Below are 26,741 nucleotides of genomic sequence, written 5' to 3'. Positions count from 1 at the left end.
ATTAGTCGTGTTTGGGATCAGAGAGGATTTCAAGTCTCACCACCATTACATGCTCTGGAATCTTAGGCAAACCCAGCAGCCTTACCTTAATTCTCTCATTAATTAAAACCATCAGGTAGCAATACTGATCTAGAGGGACTGCTCTGAGGACTCGCTGAAGTAATGCCTCTTCACGATTCCCTCCCTTCCTAGAGTTGCTCTGAGTGTCCTAGCACTGGTCTTTGATTAGGAGGTGATGCTACCCTCCAGAAGTTTAAGTGAGAGTTACACTTCTAGGCATGATTCTTGGTTAGAAGATACTCAGAGTTCTGTATCCCTTCAGAGTCAATGACTCTGTCACACGTTTGATCCATGAGCCTGTCATTCATTGACTGTAAAACGCCAGTTTGGACCAGTTGGACTGCCTTTCCTCCAATCCCTCAACAAAGTAATCACAAGTACACTTCCTCTGTAACTATGTGAGTCAAAGCATCCTTTTAAAGAGGGAAGATTTCAACAGTTAGTCATTCGGTTTGATTCCCAGTAATTCAGCGGTCAGGCCAAGAAATCAGCGTTTCCCCAGAGGACTCCAAGACCCAGTTCTTGGTGCACATGGTATTAGAATGAACTGACTAAATTGAAGGAATCTACTTCTCCCTCTGGAGCCGTACAATTAGAGATTCCATTTACACGTCACCATCCATGACTGTGATTTTTCTTCACATTCCTTTCCTGGTTTAGTGGTTTATTTAGTCAGAAAGGCCGGTATTCAATCCATTTCTTTTACGTGGGCTATCCCACCTTGGGTTAAATTCTGCTATCTTTAGTGTGTTCATCTGTACACTTCCTGAAGAATAACTGAATGTAAGTTTGTAAAGTTGCTATTTAAGTGAGGTGGATAATCAGTATGTTTCTATCCCTTCTACTTCGAAGGTAGCAATCTAACTTTTGTGATTCCATCTCTTTCTGTCTAGTACATGATTCCATTAGTTTGATTTGCCTGACATAACCCAGTTCACAGTTCTGTGAGCCACTGCCATGGCTGTCGCCGATCCACTGATCAGGGGAAAGGCTCTTGAAGAAGTTCCTGTCTACCTGGCTCCCTCCTCAGGCTTCACTAAGTCAGGCACTGGGTTCAAGCTGGGTTGAAGTTAGTGTCAAGGAGAGACATCATCTATACCGGGAATCTAAGTAGCAGACAGCACCCACATGCTTGATAAACAAGCAGCAGTTGGCTGTTATAAATTCATTCACTCCCCCTCCAGGCTAGGGCCAGATTTGAAGAGGGCCTTTAGCTGTGAAATTCTATTACCATTTCCAGTCCGGAGAGACGGTCAGTCCCCCAGGAGTGGGAAATAGCTGTTGTCAAGAATTAAGAATGAGATTGCTCCCTGAGACTCACTGTGCTGAGCACACAGTGACTTGGAGTCACCGTTTATCAACGTCAGGTGCATATCACATAGGAAAATACAGGTGGCTAGCCAATTGGAGAGAATATTCCAAACCCAATGATGATTGATCCAAAACAAAACAATAGCCTTAAGAGTGCCCAACAGAAGAAAGACAGCACGGGCTGGGTCTGTCTCCACTCACAAAATCTCTAACTTGATTTCACCTCACTCATTCTCACTCCAACGTTCACCCCACGGGGGGAAAAAAAAAGAAATCTAAGTAACAGACATTATTAGTGATTTCAGAAGAAAAGTAATTATGAAACATGATTAATTATCGGCTAAATGCAAGCCCCTTTTCCAGATATAAGGCAAAGAGAAATGCAAACTACTTCTTGACTTGCATTATACATTTTGGACAACTTAGATCTTACCAAATATATTTTACAGTCTATTTGGAATTGCTTCAAAATTACAAAATCCGGACACAGCCTATTTATTTCCTATCTTCTAGTCTTCCTACAGAAATCTGTTGCTGAGATTCGTCAGACATGGCATTGTTGCATACATATCACCCAGAAGAAAAGACAAAGGTAAGAGTCTGGGACAGACCTCAAACCTGGTTTGGCTTTTAACTTGCTACAGACAGGGTGGAAAAATCATCCAGACCAAAGCAGCAAAGAAACCTAGTCTGGCTGATTCAGAGAGAGGAAAACTAGATGCAACAAGAACCTGGCTTCAGTGAGGAAATGGATTCTTGGCATTTCTGGAGTAAAGCCTGATTGCACTGCTCTTGAAATTAATAAGAATAATGGTTCCTGTGACAATAGCTACAAGTACCCCTTCTCTGTTTACCATGTGTCAGGTACAAGCTCTTGACACATGTAATTTCTTTTTAATCTGCCCAACAACCCTCAGGAAAGCTGGTATTATTTTGTTCAATTTATAGACGAGAAAATGTAAGCTCAGATGATAAAACTTTCTTAAGTTTTATCATCTGATGATAAGCAAAGATGAGATTTGAAATTCAGTCAGTTTCGATAAGGGCTGCCATACTTGGTTGAACAGCTTATGTCGGTTAGGTGAGTGGTGGCTAAAATGCATTCTACACTCCACTCACCATGCTATGGGCCCTATGAGGGTCTGTGTCCACTGAGAGGAAGGGACACTTTTTACACTGCAAGGATGAGCAACAGCCATGGAGTCCAAAGCCAATTTTTCCATCCCTGCACCGTGAATGAAACTAGAGATCTGAGTTCAGCTAGCTGTGCCCTGACAATACTCTGTCAACACTGACTGAGACTCGTTCAAGAATGCTCGAAGGATCAGATGCTTTATATATGTTACAGGTTATTGTTACGGTATTGTCCACAATAGTGATGAGAGAATTAAGCACTGATTTTTTTCCAAACCTAAGGATGAAGGAACACTTTAGTCGTCCTAAGAAATCTCTGTGTTTTAAAATCAAAGACACATTCCCAGTTATTTTAGCAACTGCAATAGTAACATAGTGTCTAGATGTCTATACACTTAATGCTGTATATCTTTTCCATCTACCACTTCCCTAATATCTATTTCCATTGTATCTGTTTTTTAAAGTTATTCTTTTGTGGAACATAGGTGGAAGCAAGCATAAATAGCCAAATGATGATGAAATCAGTGAATAAAACCCCAAGGAACATCATAACTCAATTTAAAACTATATCATCCATAACACCCTCCCTAAATTCCATTGCTTTTAAGACCTACCCTTGGCAAGGTATCGTATCCTGGTCTGGGACCCTTGATTCCTCGAGTTGCTGATATGCTGGTCCCACGATTCCGCCCAACCTACTTCGGGGTGAGGGGGGTGTCCTTCTGAAGGCATTCCTATGGAGCATACCACTCCTTTGCCCTGGGCTGCAGCAAGAGGAGAGAGTCCTGCTGGTGGAAAGAAAACCAACAAACAAATTGATCACAGCAATAACCTCACAGGTGGCTGCTGAAACTTTTCAAGCACTGCATTTCCACCCTAGATCCTCAAAGTTCTAGGTCAGGCTCCATCCATGCCTGTAGGATATCTGTTAGGAGGGATCGCAGGTTGCTGGATCCATTTTATCTCTGGAGAGACTGAGAAGAAAAGCAGTTCCAGTTCTGTGTTTCTGGCTTTCCAGTCTGGAGCACAATGGACTAAAATAACACCAGCTTTCCAGCCAATGAGGTGCACTTGAGGAATTCTCCAGCTCCTGATTCCCCTCCTCCCTCATTATCCAAGCTACAAAGGTGCCTTTAGTAGAAATAAAAATGGCCTTGTTATTAAACACTTCCAAGAACTAAACCCAAGAAGCCTTAAGGGCTTTATGGGGAAAATTTCACTTGTGTTAGTGGTAGAATAAACTAACCTTATTTTAATTGCCTTTCTCTCCTTAATATATATGTTACTTTTGCAGTTCACTGTCTCAAATTTTCGTAAATCCTGAGAACCTAAATTGAGTTTGCTTTAACTTTTTTTATTGAATGAAAGATTCTTTAAATTCTATAGTGCTTTGCAATTTTCAAAAGTTTCACACACATGATTTTACATAATCCCATAATAACCCTTTGAGTTTGCTTTTAATAAACATCTGATCGTACATTTTCTTGACCCATACATCCAAATACCCAAATAACCATGCCAGATGCCATCAAAGGGCAAGGCATAAACGGGATATACCTCAGGTAAGATCCCTACACAGATCACGTCAGACAAAGAACTAGACTCTTTAGAGAAATCAGTTACTAATTTGACGCATTACTTATTCCATATCCATTCCTCCCTCCACCCCACTGAATTTACCCTACTACCATGTGAACTGTGAGAACTTTGTTCCTGTGCAGACATTCCATGAGATGCCAATAAGGGAACTTAGAATTTTTGCGTTCCTACTCATTTAGCTCTGAAAATAGCAATAAAACTACACACAGGAACAGCAAAAACATTTTCAAAATTTCAATAAAGTTCTATAGGAACCAGTCCCCCAAATGAATTTTACCCATATTACTACATTATTTGGAGTTCTGTAAGTTTTCCCCCCACCAACATTACTGTTATTTCCACTTAATAAATACAAAACTTCTCAAATATTATTTAAGGTCAGCATTTGAGAACCCGACAAATGAGTGCTAGTAGCCACCTTCCTGGTTTGGGCAAGGCGAAATGATCACACTTTATAACTTCATATTCGTCAAGCCCAACATTAACTTCCTGAGTTTGTGCAAACACCAGATCATACCTGGCAACGTTATTACAACTTCATTCTTCATCATCATATTTCTGGGTTGAGTGTATTGAGTCCTAACATGCCTAACAACAAGGGACCTCTAGTTAGGTCACTAAGCCAACGAGTTTAAGGAACTCTAGAATAACTAATTTGTTTCCCTCCCTTCCAGCTTCTATCTATACCATCCAATGGCAATTGTGGAGTCCACAGCATACTCAGGCTTGGATGCTAGAATTAGCTGCATCAGGTCTGTATGATACTGGGGAAAGTACTTGTATCAGTCAGAGTCCTGGGGGGAAATAGATGGCACTCTATATTGGGTCATTTGGGAAGATTTTGCTATTTACAAAAGTGTGTTCACTGTTTGAGGAAAAAAAAAAATACAGGATACTACTGTACATAAGGGCTGGTAACAATGGGAAGCTGTTACCATCCCTGTAACTGAAAGGACAGGGGGAAGGAGCAGTTACCTGACTGAAGAGAGAAAGGGCTTGTGAGAAGAGGACCTCTTGGCTAGTGCCAGAAACAGGGCTGTAGCTGAGACAACCAGGCAGGGAGGGAGGGGGCAGAAGTGTTAGGACCTCACTGGCCTCTGCCCTTCCATAGCTTGCCTGTGCATCGCAAGAAACCAACAGAAGCCCAAAGGCAAGTGAGCCTGCTGCCCTCTTAGTGTACAAGGCAAGGCAGAAAAAGGTAAAGCCTAGAGGTGGGTGGAAGAGATGCAAATAAAGGTATTAGCACTTGTTTAGATATTTTCATAGTATTGCTATGGGGATTAGAAAAGTATGTAAAGTGCTTAGCAGGGAGTCTGGCACTTAGTAGCTGCTCAACAAAGTAAATTCCCTTGATTCCTCTGCCCAAACTGACAGCTCAAAGGCTCATACTAATCACTGAAAACCCTGGACTTATTTCACCTTAAAAAACCTACACGTACTGTCTATAAATGAGTTATATTGCCAAAATATAATGTAATAAGTATAACATGACGTAATAGCTTTCTTCTTTAAAACGAAAGAGGGTGTTTTTTTTTGGACTAAACGTGAGAAATAATGGCTTTGAATTAACAGCTTTGTTTCATAAATGAGTTATCCAAATGAGTCATATTTGCAGTGCACAAAAGAAATGAATTATTCATAAACGTCTACCAGTATGAGCTAGTAACCCATCTTAAAAAACAGTTCTATACCTGTTGATCAATCAACTGTTCAAGCTTTCTAACCCAATGGTATTCAGGAAGTTACACAGCAGTTTGCAGGATGTATAAATCAGTGACTAGGTTATCAATCACGAAAACGTTTAAGTCTACTGCATGTTTTACAAAACAAAAGCTATGATATATTGAACTATAATTTACAAAGTTCTAAAAGCACTTTATAAATCAACCCTTGCCTATCTATCAGGACGCAATGTATGCCAACAAATACTGCAATGTCATTGAACCAAATAAAAAAGAAGGTCTCTTAGAGACTTCCTTATTTGATCTGTGAGTGATTCCTAGAAACCAAGTTTAGGAGGAGGTACATCAACAGACAAAAGTAGGGTAGGGTATTTGCAGGTCAGATACATTAGAAGCTATAATTGCTTATCATATCAACTTTAAAACATGTACGACAATATAGTACTTAATATTATACTTAATTATTTTACTTGACTGAATGGAATACCACTTTAACGTGTATTACAATGAGCAGAGGAAAATGCTCTTTTGGAAAAAAAACATCTTCTATGAGGCCAATAATTTTGTACTTAATTCCGTCATTGAAGAACGCCCACTAGGTCCAGTTAACTGAAGTAATCTTTTCGCAGGGAAATATTTGTAAATGCCCCAATTGATAGAAACCAAAAATTGTAGTTAATAACTAAAGCAATTATCCAGTAGCCAAACATATTTCATCCTGTGTTGAAACCTTTTTTTAACTTAGCAAACCCTTGGTACCTCAGTCTCTACCCATGTAGATTAAGAATAAAAATCACCATCAAGTACTAATGATTAGTATCAAGAGTGACATGAGAACCTCAAAGTAACTGTGGCCAGCATCGAGAAAATCTTTTGTAGGGACTCCCTGAAAGGTGAGGGAGAAGTTAGTTTCCTTGAATAACGCATACTTCTCTCACGGTGGTTTTCAAAATATTGCCTACCTCTATGAAAACCAAGGGTCAACAACATTTATCTTCCATTGCTGGGAACAATTGTTATTTTTTACCTTTTCCATTTAAAAAACTTTTAATCTCCATAATTAAGAATTTTTAAAATACTGTACCTCTCACTAAGAAAAGGAAGCTTAGATCTTTGGACGGCTTCCACAAAGACTGACGACATATCAATACCTTTGGATGCACATAAACATAATGTCCGTCGTAGCAAGTATCGAATGTTGGCACTTTAGAACAAAACTTTCAATTTTTGGAGTTCCAGATTCCTTATGTATAAACACAGCATGTGACTAGAAGATGCTGAAGAATTTGCTCAGCCTCAGAATGCTGTAAAACTTCTAGAAGATAACTTTATTTTTGGCTTTCTCCCCCAAAGAGCCAATTTTTACAGTCAGCTTGTTAAAAAATTCCCACTCCATTGATAATGGAAGATCTAATAAAGCAAAGGAGAAGATTTGCCAGGCTTCTTCCCCCTGCAAAGTTTTCTTTGTGTGAGAACCATGTTGGAAGACCTGGAGCATGTCCTGTCAGCTGCCTAGGGAAGAATTAGTCATTAAATCTGCAGACAGTGATAAGGCAGGCTAGGAAAAATCATGTTTTTAATAGTTTTTCAGATTGCAATAGTTTCATTCACTGGCCTGGGTCTGCAGACTTGATGGGTGCTGTTAATAGTACCTTTAGGCTTCCTCTAGGGGCACTGCTGCCTGGTATCTTTGCTTTGCCTGCCAGGAGCTGCTTGAGCATCCACTGCATGGGGAACTACAGGAGAAGCAAGAACGATCATCTCTCCTGAATAATGTTGTCATTCCTTGGCATGTGTTGTCCAGTGTTATACATTGTGTCAACGCACCCATTCCCACCATGATTAGCTACCTGTACCTGTGGTGTTTGACAGATTGGCTTCCTCTGTTGGGAGAAGGGACCTCTGGGAATGACTGGGGGCCGGCAAAACTTGACTCCATCATTTTCTCCAATGCAGTCACGGGATGCCTTTCCGCCTTTGAATACTGTGGGAAATCACATGCACAGAGTTGAGCTGGAGGAGAAGTTATGAGAGCAGGGCCTCTGACACTACAGCTGGGTATCAAAAAGTTACTGGAACTTACCAGTAACTTTTCCACTGGGCACCTGATCAGGAGAATGACAAAACCACCATTTTCATCCCATTTCTCACACACTGAATATGCTCTCCCCTCTTGCCCCCAGAACTCTTTGTGATTAGATAAGGTCCATTCAACAGGGTTCTTCACGTTAGAATCCTAAGTCTAGCTTTTCGTTTCAGTCTTTACCCATGGCACACTATGCCTGAGAGCCAAAATCACACATATTTTTTTATTGGAGTATAGTTGATATACAATATTATATAAGTTAATACAAGGAAGTTTTAATTCAATGCACATTTTACAAAAAAGATTAATTAGTAGATGGACTACTAACAATAGGGATTCAATAAATGCTCATTGATTGAACTTCACAAGTCTCAGATTTATGGAAGGCTTTGATTTAGATTATCTGCCCACTACTCTCCACTGTTTCTCTCTTTCAGCCTGATACCAGGTAATTACCATGTCTAATAAGAGACGTGTGTGAACAGTTTACTCTTTATAGTTATTAACCCTTGGTTTCACCTTTGACCATGAGATATCACAAGGCAGGGGCCTAAAGAAAACCCTATAGCTATGGCATATTGAGAAAAACTTTGCTCCCAGAGAAATATCACATGGCATCTCAATCAGGCAGCAGTTGTCAAGTTTAACACTCCCTGGACACTTGGCACTTGAACAAGCATTATCAACCCTTGAACAAGGATTATCAAGTTTCTTTTCTAGAAACTCCAATGAAAACTGTGCTGAGAAATGACATTTTTTGAAGGCTAATAACCAAATTAGATTTTGAAATCCAAATATTCACATGTAATATACGAACAAGAATTTCACAGAAAAACAAAGATAGATATGCAGAATACATACAAAAAAGTATATACCTGAACTCATTGTAGAGATGAAAATCAGCATAGAGAACGTTAAATTTCAGGAGTACTTAGTAAAGGCAAAGATTCAAGGAAAATAGAGTTGGTGCTAATTTGTTGGGGGTACACATTGGCAATGTGTTGCAAAATATTAAATATAGGTACTCTGATGCAGAGTACGGGTACTCTTTGATGTAGATGACTACTTCTAGGGATTTCCATCATTAATTGTAAAAGTTGGAAATGATATAATCAGCAAAGTATGTCAGTGGTACAATTTTTAATAACAAAAGAGAAAGCAAACACAAAAGAGAAGCAACTGGAAACAACAGAAATGGCCACAAATGAATATTATACAGCCACTGAATAAAATCAAAGTATGAAAAGTATGCATAATATGAATCCACATGTGCAAATAAGGAAAATGCAGTAAACAGGTGTATATATAAGTGTATGTATGTGTGTATATACAAACATTTAGCTTTGTGTGTGTGTATATATATATGTATAGATTTTGTATGTACATATACATAAATGTGCATGTGTTTGTGTGCGTGTGCACACAACCACACGGGATGCAGATGGGAAACAAAAGTAAACTATTAACTAGTTGTTATCCTTGGGAAAAAGTATATTGGTGGGTATGGGCTATGGAGACTAGGAAAATTGTCAAGGTTATGTAACTTTAAGTTCAAAATCTCTAACTAAATTGTTTTCTTTTTAAGTACCTCCAAAACAAACCACATAGCGTTAGTAATGACCACATCTTGAATCAGAATATGAATTCCACAAAATGGACTTAACAGAAGCTATTTAGGCTTCTTGCAAAATGGAGTGAGTTGACATGGAACAAAAAGAAGACATGGAGATAATTTGGAAAAGGTGGTTGTTTTCAACAGCCCCAAGTTACAAAGATCCAAAAAATGATGGAAATACCTTCACATGTACTTCTTTGTTGACTAATTGTTTATCATAAATCATCCATGGAAAAAGTGAATTGAATCAACATGTTATTGAAATGTAAACAACATCCTGAATTTCTATTTCTAGACTTCCAGGTTCTATAAAAGATCTACTAGAATTTTTTTTTTTCTCCCAACTTTCGATAAATTGCTTGAGAAGACAAACTCAGATGGTTGGAAGCCTCAGCTATAGACACAGGCGAGATTATCTGGAGACATCTGTAGCAAATTGGAGGGGGTAACTTCTGTGCTACTTCTGCAGAGGGCTATCAGTGGGCGACATTGGCCAGTGTTTCTAGCACACCCACATTTTCTAGAGAAATTGCCAAATCATTAAAAGTCAGCAGCCCGTTCCTTTTTCAAAAACAATGTATGTCAAAAAGCCTAGTTCAGGGCTTCCCTGGTGGTGCAGTGGTTGAGAGTCTGCCTGCCGATGCAGGGGACATGGGCTCGTGCCCCGGTCCGGGAAGATCCCACATGCCGCGGAGCGGCTAGGCCCGTGAGCCATGGACACTGAGCCTGCGCGTCCGGAGCCTGTGCTCCGCAACGGGAGAGGCCACAGCAATGAGAGGCCCGCGTACCGCAAAAAAACCAAAACAAACAAACAAAAAGCCTAGTTCAGCTTTGGGGCCGTTGGTTCAGAGCCTCTGCTTTGAATGAGACTTTTGATCATGAGAGCTAGAGGGCCTTGTTCAAAATCTGGGATAAAAGTGTTGAATAGAATCAACCTCTTACTTGTTCTGCTTATTCATGGCATTCATAATAGATATAATGTTCTAAATCTTTTCTTTCAAATGCTTAGATTATTATTATACTATGCAGTTGCTTTCACTGGTATTATTGTGGCCCATTACCACAAATTTGTCTCCAAAATTTATTATTTTGGATTTTTCTCTCATAGCCTTTTCGAGAATCGTTTTCATTTCAGTGGCTACATTTAATCTGAGATGCAGGTTTAAATTGCTGGTACCCCAATCCAAGGTTAGTTGAGACAAGTGGGAACACAGAAAAACCTAATAAATAATTTGGCAGTCCTTCAAACTAATATCCCATACATATTGGTTCAAATGAATTTAGACATAGATTCCAGTTTTCAGATCTGACAAATAAAGAGCTTAGAAATCGTCATTCCTGTCCTTAAAATAAGAGAAAAGCTGAACAAACAAAATCAATGGCTATTCTTACATCCAAATTGAGGTTGCAGGGCAAACCACCCCTCTAAAACCTGGAAAGACCAGTGAATACAGCGAATCAGCCAGGATCACCTTGAGACAGCATGGGACCTGGGAGCCTTTGCTGCGGTGCCTGCACCTGGACAAACGCCTCCTCCAGCAACAGAATACAAAGAATCTATTCAGGACTAACAATAACCACGTGCATGCTCAGTTGGGGCAAATTATGAACGACAAGATACAAAACACCAAAAACCCACCTGTCCCTTCTGAGATGCCCAGAGCAAAAGCAGGGTACTGCACATGCGCCCTGCACACAGCATCACCAAGGGGGTGGGCAGACCACCTAAGCCGACCCCTGGACCCGCCCCTACCTTCACTCCATACAAGGAACCAGCTCGCCCCAGCTCAGGGAGCGAGCAAGGGAAACTGTTACTTGTTCTCACTCCCTCCTGCTGCAGCACTGAGTCCCAGTAAAGCCTTGCCTGAATTTCTCGTCTGGCCTCTTATCAATTTCTGTTGATTAAGGAGGCCAAGAATCAGTAACATGCATTGTTGTGACTCTGCCAGGACATTCTCCCATTCCCGGGTGGGGATCTGGGCACCTCCGGGACCACCGACCACCGAATGCAGCTTCCCAGTGGGTGACAGGCGGCCACCTGAACCTCTTGGTTCAGCGTCACCACGTTTGGTAAGTCTGCCTTCCTGGCCCCTGAGGGCCTCAGTACCCTCATTCAGGCGACGCTTTCCCCCTCCCCTTTGCCCTTTTTCCCTCAACACTTTCCCTTTCCCTCTCCTGAAATCTCTCTACTTCTTTCTCTGTCCTCTCCTACTTCTCTGTCTTATCCTCCCGAGACAGTGGACGTCGGGCAGCTACAGCATCACTGTTCTCAGCCTGTGAGACCTGCTCCCTCTGGCCGGCAACAGCTCACCTTGACAGGTCACAAGCAGAGGTGGGAGAGGCTCGCCTCACACCAAGCAGACCTGGGTCCAGTGGGCCTTCCCTGATGGGAGATACATGAGAGTGACAGAGGTTCAATCCTCCTATCATGTAGTGGCTGGACGTCCGATCCTCCCAATATTCTCACCTGTCTTTTCCTCTGCCAAGAGAAGTCTCATTGGGAACAGGCTGAAGGGGCAGATTTCTATATACCAGTGTATGTGTGGGTGAGAGTCCCGCCTGTGGGCTGGCGACCTGCAGACGATGTACAACTGGCTGGTTTCGGGGCTTGATCACCTGGTGGGCAGTGGACAGGGTGCTCCCTCCTTCACTGGCCCTTTCTGGAAGTGCACAGGCTGGTGCCTGAATAAACACCCTCGGCGGGCAGGCTGAAAAGGCAATCTCTTCCCGTCTCTTTTTTTTCAGTCTTTTCTGTCCCTCCTCTCCTGTCCTCTCCCTTGGTCCTCATTACCTATACTCCCATCCCCTTCATCCTGGAGACTCCTTGTCTGTGTCCCTCACTCTGGGGAGGGAATTCTGTGATCCCCTTTGTCGTTACACTAGACCTCGACTCCATCCGGACCCCAGGATCTCTAGTTGTTAGCTTCCAGATTTACAGGTAAGCATGGGAGATGCCCAGGGAATCCCCAGAGATTCTCCTCTGGGTTGCAGTCTTAACAATTGGAGACAGTAAAGAACTAAGCTGATTTTCTTTTGCAACACGGCCTGGTTCCCGTATACCTTGGGTGACCAGGAGAAGTGGCCACGGAATGGATCCCTTAAATTTAACACCATTTTACAACTGGACCTATTTTGCAAGCAGTCTTAAAAATGGGGAGAGGTCCCATATGTGTAGGCCCATACGTGTAGGCTCCAGACTGAGGGATTCCTCTCTTCCTGTGTTGCCCCCAAAAGATTCAGAGCCAGGCGTTCTCACAGACCCCTTCTTCCAACTGCCGACTAGCCATCGGGGTACTAAGCCTCCTTCTCAGGCCCCCCCTTTCTTCTTCCCCTTCACCATCTTCTTCAACTCCCAGACCCCCACCTTTCCCTGTCAAGTCAGAAACTCAAAAATCAGAGCCCCTCGCGTTTCCTCCAATGGGGCTCTGATGAGGTTCAAAGTTAGCCACCACTTTTGCCCTACAAGGCCTTTACCCCCTCTGGGAAGTAGCTAATGGGAATGGAGGGATTACTAGAGTGCATGTCCCCTTCTCAATGGGGGACTCAGGAATCTGTAAGGAGAGGTTTGGCAGGTTCTCAGAGAACCCTGACAACCTGAGCCTGACAAATTCATCAGGCTGCGGTTAACATTCTCTCTTACCTGGCAGGACATTATGGTTATTCTGGCCCAGTTGCACCCCAGATGAAAAGGAGCGTATACCGAGAAAGGCCAGGGAGCACACAGATGGCCTACTGGTCACCTGTCCACACCGCCAAATTTATCAGGCCGGGGGGACGCAATCCCAGAACGTGACCCACACTGGTACAATGAAGATCGTGTAGGCCAGGCTAGGATGAGACATTATATTACTCATCTATCAGAAGGAATGAAAGGTATATGGTGAAGCCTGTAAATGATAAGATCCCAGAGGTTACACAGGAAAAAAGATGAAAACCTGGCAGTCTTCCTGAGCCAGGTGACAGAGCCATTCAGGAAGTACACCAATTTAGACTCTGCAGAAGGGAGGACACTGTTGGCCACGCATTTTATCACCCAGGCCTCTCCTGATATCAGGAGAAAGTAACAAAAGCTTGAGGCTGGGCCGCAAACCCCATGGTCAACCTCGGTAGAGGAGGCCTTCAAGGTCTATAGCAATCAAGACTTAACAGAAAAGGCCAATAAGGATAAGAGGCTGATAAAGAAAACGAAGTTTTTGGCCGCTCTGATCCACCCACCACCTCGAGGGGACCCTAAAAGGCTGCAAAGGCTGGACAGACCACCAAGAAGCTGCCTGGGCACAAACCAGTGTGCCTTTTGTTGGAAGGAGGGGCACTGGAAGGGGGAATGCCCTGAGCGCCCTCCTGTGGGACGCCAGAGGGGCAGCCCCAACCCCAGTTCCTTGTGAATCTCTCGGATGAGAGATTCCCACACACCGTCTGATGGGGCGAGTGCCTGCCTGGCTGCAGACCCTATTCGTTCCATCCTCATCTCTCCAGCAGAGCCTCAGGTCACCCTTGACGTGGCGGGTAGGAGAACTGAATTCCCTGTAGACACCGGAGCCACCTCCTCTGTTGTGACTAGGCCGGCCCCCTCCCCAACCGTGACTGTACCGTGACGGGAGTTGATGGACAGCCAAAGGTAAGGCGATTTACGTCTCCCCTTGCCTGCAGAGTCGGGTCCGTTATCATTACTCCTTTTCGTATACGCCACAATGCCCTGACCCCTTCCTTGAAGAGGTTTGCTAAATAAATTAGGAGCTAGTATATTCGTAGTCCAATGAGGTAGAAAATTCAAATAAAGAATGTGCATCTATTAGTAGCCACAGATGACCCATGTGCTGGTTATCAACAGATTCCCCAAGACCTCCCCCCAAGAAATTAGAGAACAAGTAGATCCTGCAGTTTGGGATACCTTGATTCCAAGAAGGGCAAAACATGTTTTCCCAATGAAAATAAGATTAAGGCCTAGGGAAAGGACCCTGAAAGAGACATATCTTTTAAAGCCTGAAGCCCTGATGGGGATCCAATCACCGCTCACCAAATTCCTAAAACACGGACACATTAGGCCCTGCTGATCCCCTTGCAACACCCTGATCCTCCCTGTTCAGAAGCCTAAGAGGAAGCGTCAGTTTGTCCAAGACTTGCGAGCAGTGAATGAGGCAGTCATCCCTGTTCACCCAATGGTGCCAAACCCATACATCCTCCTCGCCCAAGTATTGGGAAATGCTCAGCATTTCTCTGTTTTGGACCTCAAAGAAGCATTTTTCTGTATTCCCCTACATCCAGACTCTCAATACCTTTTTGCCTTTGAATGGAGGGACCCTGACACCCTGGAGGCTACCCAATATACCTGGACAGTGCTTCCGCAGGGTTTTAGGGACAGCCCCCATCTTTTTGGAAATGTGTTAGCAAGGGAACTGAGGGAACTGAGCCTTGAGAAGGGAACTCTGCTACAATATGTTGATGATTTATTGATAAGTAGTGAGACCAAACAAGATTCAGATCAACATACTGCTAGGGTCCTAAATTTTCTGGCAAAAAGGGGATATAAAGTGTCTCCAACCAAGGCTCTGATCTCACAGCAACAGGTTTAGTATTTAGGATTTGTTTTGACCCCAGGGGAAAGAGCCCTGGCCATGGATGGAAAAACAGTAATTAGTGCACTACCATCTCCAACCACAAAGAGGCAACTTGGAGGCTTTCTCAGGATGGCTGGGTTCTGTCATATCTGAGTCCCAAATTATGGCCTGATAGCAAAACCCCTACAGGAGGTTCTAAAGTGAGAAGAAAGGGAGCCCCTTCAACGGAATAGGGACCACCAGCAGGCCTCTGAGATTCTAAAGACTGCACTGAGTAGAGCACCAGCCCTTTACCCTATACATTCATGAGAGGTCAGGCATAGCACTAGGAGTCCTGACCCAAAAGCTGGGACTGGATCAGAGACCAATGGCTTACTTTTCAAAACAACTGGATTCAGTGGCCCTGTGACGGCCAAGCTGCCTGCGGGCAGTAGCTGTCACAGCCCTGTTGGTCAATGAGGCTTCCAAGCTCACCCTGAGACAACACCTAGATGTATTAACCCCTCATTAGGTACAGTTTGTACTGGAAGTCACAGGACATCATTGGTTGACTGGAGCAAGGTTAACAAGATATCAGGCCCTCCTAATGGACACCCCCGACATTACCTTTAAAGGTGTGTCAAACCCTGAACCCGGCAACTCTGCACCCAGCGGTTGAGAGTGGAGACTTAGTGTGTTCGTATATAGAGACCATAGAACAGACTTACTCCAGCAGGTCTGATCTTCTAGATGAGCCTCTTGACAGCCCTGAGGTTGAATGGTTTACTGATGGGAGCAGTTTTATAGAAATGGGAACCCGAAAGGCAGGGTATGCCATAGGCAGTCTCGGTGAAGTCACAGAAGCCAAGGCCCTGCCACCCTGGACATACAGGTTCCATGTACTGCGTGCTCAGGCTGCCATTTGGAAAGAAAGAGGAATGTTAACCGCTAGAAACTCTCTCCTAAAGATTTAATTCTGGCTCCTTAGAAGCAGTGCAGCTCCCGACCCAGGTGGCAGTGATCACTGTAGGGGCCATCAGAGGGATGGACCTTTCGTGAGCCAAGCAAAGCTGACTGAATTGCAACACAGGCAGCTCTACTGCAAGAGCCTGAGCAAGTTATGGCCCTAGTGATTGCCCCCCACCCCCGAACTCCCTAGCCTTCCCCAGTATTCCCCACAGGAACAAGAAAATGCTGAGAAATGGGGCTATGAGAAAGGAAGCACAGGCTGGTATAAAAAGGAGAATAAGGTTCTAACCCCTGAGGCCCAACAATGGAAACTCACTAAGAGCTTACATGATGCCACCCACTATGGGAGAGTTGCACTGTGGGACTTGATGCAAAAGGCTTTTTCAGGGAAGGGGATTAAAAGAACAGTAAAACAAGTAACACTTGCCTGTGCTTATGTGTCCGTAATAAACCACAGGCCCATCCAATCCCCCCTTTGTTACTCAGGCCAGTTCAATGCTGAGGGACATACCTGGGGGGAGAACTGGCAGTTAGATTTCACCCAAATGCCCCTGTTGTCAGGATATAAATATTTTCTTGTGTTCATTGATACTTTCACGGGATGGGATGCAGCCTTCTCCACTCGATCTGAAAAGGCTACTGAAGTTTGTAAGTCCCCTTTACAAGAAATAATTCCTCGGTTGGGACTTCCAAAGTCCCTCCAGAGCGATAACGGGCCCTCTTTTATAGCCAGAATCACACAGGGACTCACAATGGCCCTAGGGATAGACTACAAGCTACACACCTCTTGGCACCCCCAGTCTTCAGGGAAGGTAGAGAAAATGAACCATACTTTAAAGAAAACCTGAGCAAAGCTCTGCCAGAGACTCGTGAACCCTGGACCCACCTGCTTCCTATTGCACTCCTCAGGGTCCGTGTAGCCCCCAGTTATAATCTGAGGCTCAGCCCATTTGAAATGACCTATGGGAGGCCTTTTCTTCCTACTGACATTCTACTGGATGAGGAAGTGAGTCAGACCCTGAGGTATATTATTATTGATCTAGAACACGTTCAGAAGGCAATCCAGGACTATGCCAGCAAGGCACAGCCAGCTCCCACTAAGTGGAAGGGGCCGTTCCTTCACAAATAAACCCCGGGGACCAAGTTCTTAAAACCTGGAAAGAGGGGTCTCCCAAAAAACTATTGCCAAAATAGAAAGGCCCCTATAAAGTAATTTTAGCCGCCCCCCCCCCCCGCCGTCAAACTGCAAGGGATATCTACTTGGGTACATCTGCCCACACTAAAGCTTTTACCCCCGCAGGTACAACAGAACAGTACACCTGTGAGCCGGTGGAAAATCTGAGAGACCTATTCAAAAGACAGGAACCATCGACAGATAAGAGGATGCGGCGGGTTGGACTCCTATGTGCCATTCTTGCTATTGTACCCTTGCTTGCATTCTGCCTGTTTGCTCAGACACCCCCACCAGGGAAGCAGCTCCTTTGTCCCTGCTGGGTTTAAGGGAAACACTCCACCACAGAAAAGCTCCTCCTATGGACTCTGTCCGCCTTACTAGTCCCGCTAACTAGGGGATAATGGCAATAAAACTCACTTATCGGGGCTTCCCTGGTGGCGCAGTGGTTGAGAGTCCGCCTGCCGATGCAGGGGACGCGGATTCGTGCCCCGGTCCGGGAGGATCCCACATGCCGCGGAGCGGCTGGGCCGGTGAGCCATGGCCGCTGAGCCTGCGTGCCCGGAGCCTGTGCTCCGCAACGGGAGAGGCCACACAGTGAGAGGCCCGTGTACCACAAAAAAAATAATAAAAATAAAATATCTACATACATGTGCAGTTGAGGCAAATTATGAATGACAAGATACAAAAACTCAACTGCCACTTCTGAGATGCCCGGAGCAAAAAGCAGGGCACTGCGCATGCGCCCTGCACGCAGCACCACCAAGGGGGTGGGCACACCACCTAAGCCATCCCTTTGGCCTGACCCCTGGACCCGCCCCTACCCTCACCCCATATAAAGAACCACCTCGCCCCTTCCCCTCCCCCCTCAGGGAGCGAGCAAGGGAGGCCAAGAACCCCGGTCAGTAACAAGCTTACCTACAGAAGAATCTTCCACAACCATAAACTGGTAGGAATACTTAAGTGGTAATTTAATACGTTTTTGGAATCTGCATGTGGACTAGAGGGAAAGTAAAAATTATCTCAGGGCTATAGTCTTAGGGAGTGTTCTCACACTTTCTTGAGTTTAACCTCCTCCAGGACCACACCAGATGCTCACAAAAAAAGAATGAAAAAAATAAAAAATTGTCTCATGTCTCTGATGAGAAAGTAACCATTTTGAAATGCACGCACAATGTTCTGCATTATAACTGTCGACTTTTTAGTGAAAAGAGACCTCACCAGAGCCTGATCTCCCCTAAGGGAAGAGCATTCCACTCAATAATTGAAGAAGAGACAAATTCTCTGCAGTAGAATTCCAAATAACTTATGTGGATACTCTAAGGGTGTATGGTCAAAGGGTGAGCATAACTCCCCAGTCCTTAAGTGTGGACTACACGTGGTTGCTTCCTTCTAAAGAGAACTTTGTAGAAAGGGATGGGGAAGAAAGAGTAACACCACAATGGAGCTGCCTGACATTACTACCTCAGACAGATGACAAAAGGAATCATCAACAGTGATAAATCATATTGAGAGAATGCACTTTTGATAGGATGTGATGAAACAGGCACTTTACCTGTATTGTCTTTCTTACAAAACCCCATAATACCAATCTAATCAGAAAAAACATCAAACAAATTCCAGTAGAGGAGCATCCTACAAAATACTTGACCAGGACTCCTAAAAACTATCAAGGTCATTAAAATAAGGAAAGTCTGACAAACTGTCACAACCAAAAGGAACCAAAGGATATGACAGCTAAATGTGGTGTGGTATCCGCAGGGGATCTTGGAAAAGAAGAAGTAATTAGGTAAAAACTAACGAATTCTGAATAAACCATGGACTTGAGTTAATAACAATGCATCAGTATGAGTTCATTAATTGAACAAATGTCCCATATCAATGTACAATGTTAATAATAGGGGAACCTGGGCACAGCGTATATGGGAACTCTCTGTATTAACTTTGCAACTTTTCTGTACATCTAAAACTGTCCTACAAAATAAAGTTCACTTAAAATATTAAAGCAAGGGGGGGGGACCTTGAAGATGGCAGAAGAGTAAGACGCGGAGATCACCTTCCTCCCCACAGATACACCAGAAATACATCTACACGTGGAACAACTCCTACAGAACACCTACTGAAGGCTGGCAGAAGACCTCAGACCTCCCAAAAGGCAAGAAACTCCCCACGTACCTGGGTAGGGCAAAAGAAAAAAAAGAAAAAACAGACACAAAAGAATAGGGACAGCACCTGCACCAGTGGGAGGGACCTGTGAAGGAGGAAAGGTTTCCACACACTAGGAAGCCCCTTAGCGGGCGGAGACTGCGGGAGGCCGAGGGGGGAGCTTCGAAGCCTTGGAGGAGAGCACAGCAACGGGTGCGGAGGGCAAAGCGGGGAGATTCCCGCACAGAGGATCGGTGCCGACCGGCACTCACCAGCCCAAGAGGCTCGTCTGCTCACCCACCGGGGCGGGCGGGGCTGCGAGCTGAGACTCTGAGGCTCGGGTTTCGGTTTCGGACAGAGCGCAGGGAGAGGACTGGGGTTGGTGGCTTGAACATAGCCTGAAGGGGTTAGTGCACCACAGCTAGCCGGGAGGGAGTCCGGGGGGAAAGTCTGCACCTGCCGAAGAGGCAAGAGACTTTTTCTTCCCTCTGTGTTTCCTGGCGCGTGAGGAGAGGGGTTTAAGAACGCTGCTTAAAGGAACTCCAGAGACGGGCGCGAGCCGCGGCTAAAAGCGCGGACCCCAGAGATGGGCGGGAGACGCTAAGGCTGCTGCTGCCGCCACCAAGGGGCTTGTGTGCGAGCACAGGTCACTCTCCACACCCCTCTTCCGCGGAGCCTGTGCAGCCCGCCACTGCCAGGTTCCCGGGATCCAGGGACAACTTTCCCGGGAGAACACACGGCGGGCCTCAGGCTGGTGCAAAGTCACGCCAGCCTTTGCCGCCGCAGGCCCGCCCCGCACTCCATGCCCCTCCCTCCCCGCCAGCCTGAGTGCACCAGAGCCCCCGAGTCAGCGGCTCCTTTAACACCGTCCTGTCTGAGCAAAAAACAGACGCCCTCCAGCGACCTACACGCAGAGGCAGGGCCAAATCCAAAGCTGAGCCCCGGTGAGCTGTGAGAACAAAGAAGAGAAAGGGAAATCTCTCCCAGCAGCCTCAGAAGCAGCTGATTAAAGCTCCACAATCAACTTGATATACCCTGCATCTGTGGAATACCTGAATAGACAACCAATCATCCCAAATTGAGGAGGTGGACTTTGGGAGCAAGATCTATGATTTTTTTCCCTTTTCCTCTTTTTGTGAGTGTGTATGTGTATGCTTCTGTGTGAGATCTTGTCTGTATAGTCTTGCTTCCACCATTTGTCCTAGGGTTCTATCCGTCCATGGTTTTTTTTTTTTAATTTTTTCTTAATAATTAATTTTAATAACGTTATTATACTTTACCTTCATTCTTTCTTTCTTTCTTTCCTTCCTTCCTTCCCTCCTTTAGACAACGAATCATCCCAGATTGAGGAGGTGGTCTCTGACAGCAAGATTTAGGATTTTTCCCCCTTTACCTCTTTTAGTGAGGGTGTATGTGTATGATTCTGTGTAAGATTTTGTCTGTATAGCTTTGCTTCCAACATTTGTCCTAAGGTTCTATCCGTCCCTTTTTTTTTTCTAAATAAGAATTTTTTAATTCAATAACTTTATTATACTTTATTTTATTTTTACTGTATCTTCTTTCTTTTTTCCTTCTTTCCCTCCTTCCTTCCTTCCTCCTTCCCTTCCTTTCTTTCCTTCTTGCCTTTTTCCTTCTTTGCTTCTTTCTTTCTTTCTTTCTTTCTTTCTTTCTTTCTTTCTTTCTTTCTTTCTTTTCTTTCTTCCTTCCTTCCTTCCTTCCCTCCTTTCCTTCTTTCTTTCCTCATACTTCTACTAATTCTCTCTACTTTTTTTCCCTTTTATTCTGAGCCGTGTGGATGAAAGGCTCTTGGTGCTCCAGCCAGGAGTCAGGGCTCTGCCTCTGAGGTAGGAGAGCCAACTTCAGGACACCAGTCAACAAGAGATCTCCCAGCTCCACATAATATCAAACAGCGAAAATCTCCCAGAGACCTCCATCTTAACACCAGCACCCAGCTTCACTCAACGACCAGCAAGCCACAGTGCTGGACAACCTATGCCAAACAACTAGCAAAACAGGAACACAACCCCACCGATTAGCAGAGAGGCTGCCTAAAATCATAATAAGGCCACAGACACCCCAAAACACACCACCAGATGTGAACCTGCCCACTAGAGAGACAAGATCCAGCCTCATCCACCACAACACAGGCACTAGTCCCCTCCACCAGGAAGCCTACACAACCCACTGAACCAACCTAGCCACTGGAGACAGACATCAAAAACAGCGGGAACTACAAACCTGCAGTCTGCAAAAAGGAGACCCCAAACACAGTAAGATAAGCAAAATGAGAAGACAGAAAAACACACAGCAGATAAAGGAGCAAGATAAAAATGCACCAGACCTAACAAATGAAGAGGAAATAGGCAGTCTACCTGAAAAAGAATTCAGAATAATGATAGTAAGGATGATCTGAAATCTTGGAAATAGAATGGACAAAATGCAAGAAACAGTTAACAAGGACCTAGAAGAAATAAAGATGAAACAAGCAACAATGAACAACATAATAAATGAAATTAAAAGTCCTCTAGATGGGATCAATAGCAGAATAACTGAGACAGAAGAACGGATAAGTGACCTGGAAGATAAAATAGTGGAAATAACTACTGCAGAGCAGAATAAAGAAAAAAGAATGAAAAGAACTGAGGACAGTCTCAGAGACCTCTGGGACAACATTAAATGCACCAACATTCGAATTATAGGGGTTCCAGAAGAAGAAGAGAAAAAGAAAGGGACTGAGAAAATATTTGAAGAGATTATAGTTGAAAACTTCCCTAATATGGGAAAGGAAATAGTTAATCAAGTCCAGGAAGCACAGAGAGTCCCATACAGGATAAATCCAAGGAGAAATACGCCAAGACACATATTAATCAAACTGTCAAAAATTAAATACAAAGAAAGCATATTAAAAGCAGCAAGGGAAAAACAACAAATAACACATAAGGGAAGCCCCATAAGGTTAACAGCTGATCTCTCAGCAGAAACCCTACAAGCCAGAAGGGAGTGGCAGGACATACTGAAAGTGTTGAAGGAGAAAAACCTGCAGCCAAGACTACTCTACCCAGCAAGGATCTCATTCAGATTTGATGGAGAAATTAAAACCTTTACAGACAAGCAAAAGCTGAGAGAGTTCAGCACCACCAAACCAGCTTTACAACAAATGCTAAAGGAACTTCTCTAGACAAGAAACACAAGAGAAGGAAAAGACCTATAATAACGAACCCAAAACAATTTAGAAAATGGGAACAGGAACATACATATCGTTATGTACCTTATGTGTAAATGGACTAAATGCTCCCACCAAAAGACACAGATTGGCTGAATGGATACAAAAAGAAGACCCTTATATATGCTGTCTACAGGAGACCCACTTCAGACCTAGAGACACATACAGACTGAAAGTAAGGGGATGGAAAAAGATATTCCATGCAAATGGAAACCAAAAGAAAGCTGGAGTAGCAATTCTCATATCAGACAAAATAGACTTTAAAATAAGGACTATTAAAAGAGACAAAGAAGGACACTACATAATGATCAAGGGATTGATCCAAGAAGAAGATATAACAATTGTAAATATTTATGCACCCAACATAGGAGCACCTCAATACATAAGGCAAATACTAACAGCCATAAAAGGGGAAATCGACAGTAACACATTCATACTAGGGGACTCAAACACCCCATTTTCACCCATGGACAGATCATTCAAAATGAAAATAAATAAGGAAACACAAGCTTTAAATGATACATTAAACAAGATGGACTTAATTGATATTTATAGGACACTCCATCCAAAACAACAGCATACACGTTTTTCTCAAGTGCTCATGGAACATTCTCCAAGATAGATCATATCTTGGGTCACAAATCAAGCCTTGGTAAATTTAGGAAAATTGAAATTGTATCAAATATCTTTTCTGACCACAACGCCATGAGACTAGATATCAATTACAGGAAAAGATCTGTAAAAAATACGAACACATGGAGGCTAAACAATACACTACTTAATAATGAAGTGATCACTGAAGAAATCAAAGAGGAAATTTAAAAATATCTACAAACAAATGACAATGGAGACACAATGACCCAAAACCTATGGGATGCAGCAAAAGCAGTTCTAAGGGGGAAGTTTATAGCAATACAAGCCCACCTTAAGAAGCAGGAAACATCTCGAATAAACAACCTAACCTTGCACCTCAAGCAATTAGAGAAAGAAGAACAAAAAAACCCCAAAGCTAGCAGAAGGAAAGAAATCATAAAAATCCGATCAGAAATAAATGAAAAAGAAATGAAGGAAACAATAGCAAAGATCAATAAAACTAAAAGCTGGTTCTTTGAGAAGATAAACAAAATAGATAAACCACTAGCCAGACTCATCAAGGAAAAAAGGGAGAAGACTCAAATCAATAGAATTTGAAATGAAAAAGGAGAGGTAACAACGGACACTGCAGAAATAAAAAAGATCAAGAGAGATTACTACAAGCAACTCTATGCCAATAAAATGGACAATCTGAAGAAATGGACAAATTCTTAGAAATGCACAACCTGCCAAGACTGAATCAGGATGAAATAGAAAATATGAACAGACCAATCACAAGCACTGAAATTGAAACTGTGATTAAAAATCTTCCAACAAACAAAAGCCCAGGACCAGATGGCTTCACAGGCGAATTCTATCAAACATTTAGAGAAGAGCTAACACCTATCCTTCTCAAACTCTTCCAAAATATAGCAGAGGGAGGAACACTCCCAAATTCCTTCTACGAGGCCACCATCACCTTGATACCAAAACCAGACAAGGATGTCACAAAAAAGGAAACTACAGGCCAATATCACTGATGAACATAGATGCAAAAATCCTCAACAAAATACTAGCAAACAGAATCCAACAGCACATTAAACGGATCATACACCATGATCACGTGGGGTTTATTCCAGGAATGCAAGGATTCTTAAATATACGCAAATCTATCAATGTGATAAACCATATTAACAAATTGAACGAGAAAAACCATATGATCATTCTCAATAGATGCAGAGAAGCTTTTGACAAAATTCAACACCCATTTATGATAAAAACCCTGCAGAAAGTAGGCATAGAGGGAACTTTCCTCAACATAATAAAGGCCATATATGACAAGCCCACAGCAAACATCATCCTCAATGGTGAAAAACTGAAAGCATTTCCACTAAGATCAGGAACAAGACAAGGTTGCCCACTCTCACCACTCTTATTCAACATAGTTTTGGAAGTTTTAGCCACAGCAATCAGAGAAGAAAAGGAAATAGAAGGAATCCAAATCGGAAAAGAAGAAGTAAAGCTGTCACCGTTTGCAGATGACATGATCCTATACATACAGAATCCTAAAGATGCTACCAGAAAACTACTAGAGCTAATCAATGAATTTGGCAAAGTGGCAGGATACAAAATTAATGCACAGAAATCTCTGGCATTCCTATATACTAATGATGAAAAATCTGAAAGTGAAATCAAGAAAAACACTCCCATTTACCATTGCAACAAAAAGAATAAAATATCTAGGAGTAAACCTACCTAAGGAGACAAAAGACCTGTATGCAGAAAACTAAAATACACTGATGAAAGAAATTAAAGATGATACAAATAGATGGAGAGATATACCATGTTCTTGGATTGGAAGAATCAACATTGTGAAAATGACTCTACTACCCAAAGCAATCTATAGATTCAATGCAATCCCTATCAAACTACCACTGGCATTTTTCACAGAACTAGAACAAAAAATTTCGCAATTTGTATGGAAACACAAAAGACCCCGAATAGCCAAAGCAATCTTGAGAACAAAAAAAGGAGCTGGAGGAATCAGGCTCCCGGACTTCAGACTATACTACAAAGCTACAGTAATCAAGACAGTATGGTACTGGCACAAAACCAGAAATATAGATCAATGGAACAGGATAGAAAGCCCAGAGATAAACCCACGCACATATGGACACCTTATCTTTGATAAAGGTGGCAGGAATGTACAGTGGAGAAAGGACAGCCTCTTCAATAAGTGGTGCTGGGAAAACTGGACAGGTACATGTAAAAGTATGAGATTAGATCACTCCCTAACACCATACACACCATACACACATACAAAAAAATAAGCTCAAAATGGATTAAAGACCTAAATGTAAGGCCAGAAACTATCAAACTCTTAGAGGAAAACATAGGCAGAACACTCTTTGACATAAATCACAGCAAGATCCTTTCTGACCCACCTGCTAGAGGAATGGAAATAAAAACAAAAATAAACAAATGGGACCTAATGAAACTTCAAAGCTTTTGCACAGCAAAGGAAACCATAAACAAGACCAAAAGACAACCCTCAGAATGGGAGAAAATATTTGCAAATGAAGCAACCGACAAAGGATTAATCTCCAAAATTTACAAGCAGCTCATGCAGCTCAATAACAAAGAAACAGACAACCCAATCCAAAGATGGGCAGAAGACCTAAATAGACATTTCTCCAAAGAAGATATACAGACTGCCAACAAACACATGAAAGAATGCTCAACATCATTAATCATTAGAGAAATGCAGATCAAAACTACAATGAGATATCATCTCACACCAGTCAGAATGGCCATCATCAAAAAATCTAGAAACAATAAATGCTGGAGAGGGTGTGGAGGAAAGGGAACACTCTTGCACTGCTGGTGGGAATGTGAATTGGTTCAGCCACTATGGAGAACAGTATGGAGGTTCCTTAAAAAACTACAAACAGAACTACCATATGACCCAGCAATCCCACTACTGGGCATATATCCTGAGAAAACCAAAATTCAAAAAGAGTCATGTACCAAAATGTTCATTGCAGCTCTGTTTACAATAGCCCGGAGATGGAAACAACCTAAGTGCCCATCATCGGATGAATGGATAAAGAAGATGTGGCACATATATACAATGGAATATTACTCAGCCATAAAAAGAAACGAAATTGAGCTATTTGTAATGAGGTGGATAGACCTAGAGTCTGTCATACAGAGTGAAGCAAGTCAGAAAGAAAAAGACAAATACCGTATGCTAACACATATATATGGAATTTAAGAAAAAAAAAATGTCATGAAGAACCTAGGGGTAAGGCAGGAATAAAGACGCAGACCTACTAGAGAACGGACTTGAGGTTATGGGGAGGGGGAAGAGTGAGCTGTGACAGGGCGAGAGAGAGTCATGGACATATACACACTAACAAACGTAGTAAGGTAAATAGCTAGTGGGAAGCAGCCGCATGGCACAGGGATATTGGCTGGGTGCTTTGTGACAGCCTGGAGGGGTGGGAGGGAGGGAGACGCAAGAGGGAAGACATATGGGAACACATGTATATGTATAACTGATTCACTTTGTTATAAAGCAGAAACTAACACACCATTGTAAAGCAATTATACCCCAATAAAGATGTTAAAAAAAAT

The 26,741-nt window shown here is 43.1% G+C and overlaps 1 protein-coding gene across 8 annotated transcripts in view; it reads right to left on the bottom strand.

Annotated features, from left to right (window-relative positions):
- Positions 1-26,741, bottom strand: part of NRG3 (neuregulin 3) — a 1,050,833-nt gene that overhangs the window by 4,722 nt on the left and 1,019,370 nt on the right. For 5 of the 8 annotated variants that reach the window (XR_009535980.1, XM_060125676.1, XM_060125679.1 and 2 more), the window contains exons 7-8: positions 7,643-7,770; positions 3,120-3,293 (exon numbers count right to left, since the gene is read on the bottom strand). Coding sequence is in view for 7 of the 8 variants with exons in the window: in XM_060125676.1 (XP_059981659.1) it covers positions 3,120-3,293; positions 7,643-7,770 (302 nt within the window). In the remaining variant the exon portion in view is untranslated. The remainder of the gene's footprint in view (positions 1-3,119; positions 3,294-7,642; positions 7,771-26,741) is intronic. The other 3 variants (XM_060125677.1, XM_060125680.1, XM_060125682.1) reach the window with 1 other exon arrangement.

This window comes from Lagenorhynchus albirostris, chromosome 16, assembly GCF_949774975.1.
Source record: "Lagenorhynchus albirostris chromosome 16, mLagAlb1.1, whole genome shotgun sequence".
Taxonomy (NCBI): Eukaryota; Metazoa; Chordata; class Mammalia; order Artiodactyla; family Delphinidae; genus Lagenorhynchus; species Lagenorhynchus albirostris.
This window is presented reverse-complemented; position numbering and strand designations above follow the sequence as displayed.